Source organism: Homarus americanus, unplaced genomic scaffold (assembly GCF_018991925.1).
Source record: "Homarus americanus isolate GMGI-L3 unplaced genomic scaffold, GMGI_Hamer_2.0 scaffold57980, whole genome shotgun sequence".
In the NCBI taxonomy this organism is placed as follows: Eukaryota; Metazoa; Arthropoda; class Malacostraca; order Decapoda; family Nephropidae; genus Homarus; species Homarus americanus.
Window position 1 is genome coordinate 19550323 of NW_024716703.1, and position 6782 is coordinate 19557104.

The 6782-nt window shown below is 36.2% G+C and overlaps 1 protein-coding gene across 2 annotated transcripts in view; it reads right to left on the minus strand.

Annotated features, from left to right (window-relative positions):
• Positions 1-4833, minus strand: part of LOC121858322 (protein zwilch homolog) — a 33901-nt gene extending 29068 nt beyond the window's left edge. The window contains exons 1-2 of one of the 2 annotated variants that reach the window (XM_042354682.1): positions 4659-4833; positions 49-193 (exon numbers count right to left, since the gene is read on the minus strand). In XM_042354682.1, coding sequence (XP_042210616.1) covers positions 49-193; positions 4659-4711 — 198 coding nt within the window. In that variant the 5' untranslated portion in view covers positions 4712-4833. The remainder of the gene's footprint in view (positions 1-48; positions 194-4658) is intronic. The other variant, XM_042354681.1, reaches the window with a different exon arrangement.
• Positions 4834-6782: the final 1949 nt, after the last annotated feature.

The following is a 6782-nucleotide window of genomic DNA, read 5'->3' on the forward strand; positions in this document are numbered from 1 at the left end:
AAATGACATACTGAATGAATGAAGTATTACTGGCATGCATAATCTAACCTGTGAAAAGCGTTGTATAAGAATGATATCTGGGGTCTGCTTGTTGAAGGGTAGAAGTATGGCAGGACAGGCCTCCCGACTCACAATCAGCCGCTCCTCACCCACCACCACATGTTCACCATATTCACTCTTCTTTAACAGTAGCCTGAAAACATATGATGCCTAATTATATCTGGGAGATCCCTTCAAACTAACTAAATTTAGCTTATACAGTATTTGGGTTATACTGTACATCTGTGATAAAATATTCACAAATACTATGTGGATGAATTAAAAATATTGAATAATAATCCTTTGCAAGTTGTCCATCTTCATTTCTGCTTAGCAATCTGAAAGTCTCAAGATTATTAATTTACAAAAAAATATCACGGCTCTTACTAACTTTTCCCATCTTCTAACACAATAAAACTAAAAGGCTAAACTGTTTTAATTGAAATAATAAAAGATATGGCAATACATATCTGTAGCTACTCCATTAAATTTTTACTTGGAATTCAGGACCTTTACAACACTTTCAGCTATATGTGATTCATAAGGTCGTATGATTATTTTTAACATGTTCTGTACTGGTTTGGGCTCCCACAATGATATACTGTTTACTTTACTTTATCCTCTTCGCCACTGTTTAACTCGTTAGCCACTTGGACAGTTTGTCACATCCTGTTCCATACCGTTGGCAAGTACTGGCCACATACTAGTTCTAGAATATATCTGTACTTGCACCAGTGTTAGTCAAGCCTGGCCTTGAATGAGCTCACACTAGGTGCCGTCACAATACTTTTGGGCAGATCGTTCCAAGAGTTCACAACTTTCACTCCAAAAAAGTTTGTCCTGACAATTTACTGAACTTGTTGCTTCTTCAACCTTAAGTTGTGACCCTTAGTGGGGCGGGCATCCGCCAGCTTCAGGTATGATCACTCGACTGAGTAATGTCCTCTGAGGTGTTTATAAACTTCTATTATGTCACCTCTTGCCCACCTATAGTATGAGCTAGACAATTACAAGCATTCTAATCTCTCTGGGTACCTCAGGTGCCCTCCTTTGGACTTTGTCAATCAACTGACAATCTCCAACATATCTTGAGGACCAGGTGGGTTGACAGTACTCTTCAAGTGTAGTTGCTCGATTCAACTTCTTCTCACACTGGTCCGAGAACTTCAGTTCATTGTCAACATACACACTCAGGTCCTTTTCTCATTTACTCTCTGTTAATGCTGTTTCTTCATCCAGTTGAGACATGTCATACACCTCCTTACTGTTGGTATGACCTAGGTGCATCCTATTGCATTTTATGACATTGAATTTTAACAGCCATTCCTTTGACCAGTCCTGAAGCTGACAGAGATCTTTTTGTAATTCTTCACAGTTCATTTGGTTCTTAATTTCCCTGAATAACTTGATATTGTCCGTGAACATTTGTATGGAATGGTGTATAGCTTCTGGCATATCATTTAAGAAAGAAACAAACAAACAACAATGGGCCCAGTACACTGTCCTGTAGTACCCCACTTGTCACTGGTAAGTATGATAATTTCATGCCACTAATCACCACACACTACTTGTGGTCATGAAAAAAGTCTCTGGTCCATGCTAGGACACTTGCCGGAATCCCATACCATTCCAGTTTAATTTTCAACCTTTCACGGGGTACACTGTTGAAAGCCTTAGCAAAGTCCAAATATATATTGTTGGGATTGCCACTACGCTCCAGGATCTGGGTCCAAACATCCAGCACCTTCAGTAATTGCGTTAAGCAGGAGTGTCCTGGCATAAAACCATGTTGGCATTCTTTTTCAAGGTTGTTTTGTAATAGATGTTCCATCATGTCATTTCTTATAATGCTCTCTAGTATTTTACACACTATACTAGTCAAGCTCACTGGCATATAGGACTCATATACAGTATGCCATTTTCCAGTCACTGGGATCTTTTGCTCATCCATACATCTGCAGAACAGGATTTTAAGGAGCTCAGCAAGCTCCTTTCACATCTCTCTTAGCACTCTGGGATGCACATTGTCAGGGTCAGGGCTCTGGCTCTTATGAATCTTTAGCTTTGATAGTGCGTTCCAGCTAATATTCGACTGGTGGCCTTCAGCAGTTTGGTAATTATGGAGGGTATTTTTAGACACAATTTTGTATGCTGATTAATTTCACTTATATTCATTTTTGTGTAAATACTTAGGTTTCTAGATATAGGCGAGTTAAGATATCGATTAGGTTAGGTTAGGTTAGCACATGATTTCAGCCTTTTTTATATTTTTCCACAACATAATTTAGTATCCCCTAATAAATCAGTGAAAACTGGGTATTTTTAAACCCATTTTAAATGAAAAACTGCAGACCGTCACAATCCAAATAATAACCTGCATTCCCAAACATGTGTCAGTGCTGTGTTGAACTGTATTTCTTCAAATGCAGGGAGATTGTTAACATCTTGTTCTGTGAACATTGAGGAAAAGATTTTTTTTTTAAACCTCCGCTTTGTCCTGACCTCAGTCTGCCTAGCTACCCTCTTCAAGTCTCAGATCTGATACACCCACTTGTCTTTAATTTTCGACTTTGTCTAATAGCAGGTTTGACATGACCTTGCTTGCTTGTACAGTCTGACTTTACTTGGTTCCTGGACCTGTATGTATCTTCTGTCTTGCTCATCATTTGTCGCAACTCATCTCTTGAAATTCTGAGATTTCTTCTTAACCTTGTTAACCGCCTCATGGTTCATGTGCAACAGACTCCTTGTATTTAAGTAATATATTTATCAATCAAATACTTCACTTTACTGACTATGATGTTCAGGGTAGGGGTAATTGTTTTTCTTCCTTCAACTCCTGAGAAAACCTTGGAAGATTAAAAGTACAAAAAAATCTATTGTATTTTTCTATCCAATTTAGGTTATACAGTACCGTACAGTATTTCATATTCTTGAGGTAAAAAAAAAATATTTAAAATTTTTTGTTAGGTCGCTGGTTAACCTAGATATCTTTCAAGACCAGACTTGACAAGCACTGAAGCAGGTTCAGATACATTCAGGAGCCGGTGCATGCCCAGTACTTGCCAATAGTGCGTAACAGACGTGACCAATCGCCCAAGCGGCTAACGAGCTGATCAGTGGTGAAGAGGATAAAAGTAAAAGTAATGAATAATTAGTTACCAATATATGGTATACAGTATCATATTATGATATACCATTCATCTGTGGGAAAAGGACGAAATCAAACAACTCCTTCTGGTGGTAATGCTGTTCTCAGACATTACCCTCTTTTCTTTTAGCTCACAACAAACAGCTGATAATGGCAGCTCACCGAGGTGATGGGTCCACCGGGTATTGTCTTCACAATTAAAAAGTCGGAAAAACAGAAGTAGGACAGTTGCAATTCCTCCAAACTTTTCTTGATATTCAAAAGGTAAGAGTTAAGGTTTACAAAAGCGCTACCACCAGAAGTTGTTTGTTGTTTTTCTTTATTTTTGCTATACTTATTGTTTTGATGATTTTAAGAACTGTATATTAAAAGAAATGACAACTTTCTATTATAATTATAAGTATTTTTTAGGAATTTTTTAATTTACTCTACCGTACAATCTTAAATTCCTTGTTAGTGGGCAGGGCATCAAAGATGAGGGAAAGTATGGGGTAAAAACACGGCAAACACGGATGTTATGGCATTAAAATTACGTCTTAAGGTGCATTTGGAACGCCCAAATCATTTTCTTACCGTAAGTCAGTCCACTTTCAAAATTCCCCTGATGCCGCCACCCGCCATTGCTTATCCCTCTAAAAACTATATTAATAGTTTTTCATTACCTCTAATCCTTTTAATAAAATAATTATGCATCTTTATTAAGTTTAGAATTATGTATATACTGGTTTATTCTTCTTTTGATTACTTATTAAATGCAATCTCTGTTCTCTTTATATCACCTATAGTTTTTTACAGCGTCTCGAGACAATCGTTAGGTAGGGTTTTCTTGGTTCTTTTGCTTACTTTCATTGGCTTAAATATTTTGTCCACACTATGAGCATCATATTAAACACATAAATGAACACGATAATGCATGGAACCTAATAGAACCTGACCTAATAGGTTGGGTTTGTTACATCAGGTTCTACTAGGGTCTAATAGGTTTTATGCATTATCTTTTCCATTTCTGTGTTTAATATCATGCTAATAGTGTGTAGAAAATGTATAAACCAAATCACACATTTCCTCCTGGTGGTAGCACTTTCGTAAACCTTTACCGTAGATAAGAAACAAGTTTTCTTTTATAAATTTTATCCTAAAGAGACTCATATAAAGACACAACATTGTAAACTATTACCAAACTATCATTACTAGACAGGTACTACTATGTTCTTAGGTACAGTATTATGAACGTCTACACCATGAAACCTACATTACTGTACTGCTCATATTCATAGTCTTACATATTAATTACTATTATTTGCATACCAGAAATATATATATGCTAAACAAATACGAATCTACATAGCGATTTTATAGAATGAATAACCTAACCTAACCTATTCACCCACCCACCTACACTGGTAAACCAAGATATAGAAACAAGTATTCTTTAAATAACAAACATCAAGAGTAAAGTTGTCATTACCTTTCTAAACCAGTTTGAATGTCGATTGGCTGTACTTCATGTATGTCCTTCATCCTGTCTAACAAAAGTGGTGATACTTAATGAGGATAAATGATGAAGCAGTGTCCTTCTATCTTTTCTTCTCTTCCCGCTAAATTGTGTTTATTTACACTTGGTCGTAGTGATTTGGTAGATAAGACAAGAAGGTCCTCATCCTTAAGCTACGGAGGTCTGTAACGTTCGTACCGGATAAATTTATTTTTAATCAATAGATGGCGTAACGACTGTCGACATCTGTATAAAAGATCAAGGGTATTTTGTTTTATAAATTGATAAAGGGTGAATGGAAAGCTTGATAGACATATCAACTGATAGATAGATGCATAGGCATGTATATCAATTATTCATAGTTCAATATACAGTAGATATATGATACATAGATATATAGCAGGGGCGGATCCAGGGGGTCCGAACCTCCCTTTTTCATCAGAGAATTCCAATACTTGTACTTTAATGCAGTATTGTACTCAGATATTTTTAGATCTCCCTGTAGTTTTGTAAGAGTACTCGTCAGGTTTAATTACAAGCCCTATTTTAGTGTAATCAGCAAATTTACTTTTGTTGCTGTCTACGCCTATATCTATGTCGTTTATGTATATAATAAATAGTAATGGCCCAAGTACTGAGTCTTGGGGTACTCCACTAGTGACGTTCCCTCAATCGGATTTAGTGCCGTTAATGCTTACTCGCTGTTTTCTGTCCTGTAACCACTCCTTAATCCATTTTAGAATATTTCCTCCAATTCCATGAGCCTCCACTTTATGTATCAGTCTTTCGTGGGGGACTCTGTCGAAGGCTTTGCTAAAGTAGAGGTATACTACATCATAATCGTGCCCGTCGTCCACTGATTCGAAAACAGGCGAAAAAAAAATAGATTAGTCAGATATGAACGCCCACTTGTGAAGTCATGTTGGAAATCATTGATCAACCTGTGATTCTCGAGGTGATTTCGAATAGAGTTTGAAATTATTGCTTCTAGCAATTTGCCTACAAGTGATGTTAAACTGAATGGACGGTAGTTAGAGGACAGTGATCTATCTCCCTTCTTGAAAATCGGTATCACATTCGCTATCCCTCCACTAAGTACTGTTAAAATTTCAAGCAGAAATAAAATTTTGGTTTTCAAGTTTTGTTGCTGCCCAGGTACCTAAGTAGTTCATTAATTATAATAACTAGTTGTATTGCACGTACGATGTATATTATTTTTAGTTTGAACCAATAAACTACAGGCATCAGAAGTGGAGAGGTTAATGCTATAAAGCATTTGCCAGTCCTGCGACCATTTGAACAGCTCATGCATATCTTTTTGCAGGGTTTCTACGTCAACTTATCCAGCCACCTTCCCAAATATCTTCGCGTCGTCTGCAAACTTGATAATATGGCTCAATATATATATATATATATATATATATATATATATATATATATATATATATATATATATATATATATATATATATATATATATATATATATATATATATATATATTTTTTTTTTTTTTTGGAGGAGTTACAAAGAATACTGTATTAATTTTTACTTATATCCTCTTTACCACTGATCGGCTCGTTAGCCGCTTGGGCGATCTGTCACGTCTCTGATTACTTTTATGGGGCGAACCTTTCTGTCTTTGGGCTCCTTGTTGACCATGTGTGACGCCCACAGTTACGAATGTTTCATTGTGTTTTCCTCATCGTTATGGCATTAAATCAGTATATCTGAAAGATAAAGGTACAGTACATTATTGTGGGAAGCAGCCGAAAACTACGAATAAAATATTTTTTTTTTACTTGATTCGTCATTATCATATTAACTGAAATTGGTAAAAAATCCAGTATTATTTCTTGAATGGGGAGTTTGGTGTATGTAAAAAAAATATTGCAGAGAGAGAGAGAGAGATAGAGAGAATAATGGGTTACAGTGTACTCGTATATGAATATATTCGCAAGGTCACCGTAAACAAACATTTGACGTCAATATCGAAGAGAACCACTGCTCTACATTCAGCTCATTTATGTACTGTGACAAATTACAGACACACTATTTCTCCGACTTGATAACTTTTGTTTTTGTTTTAGATGATTAA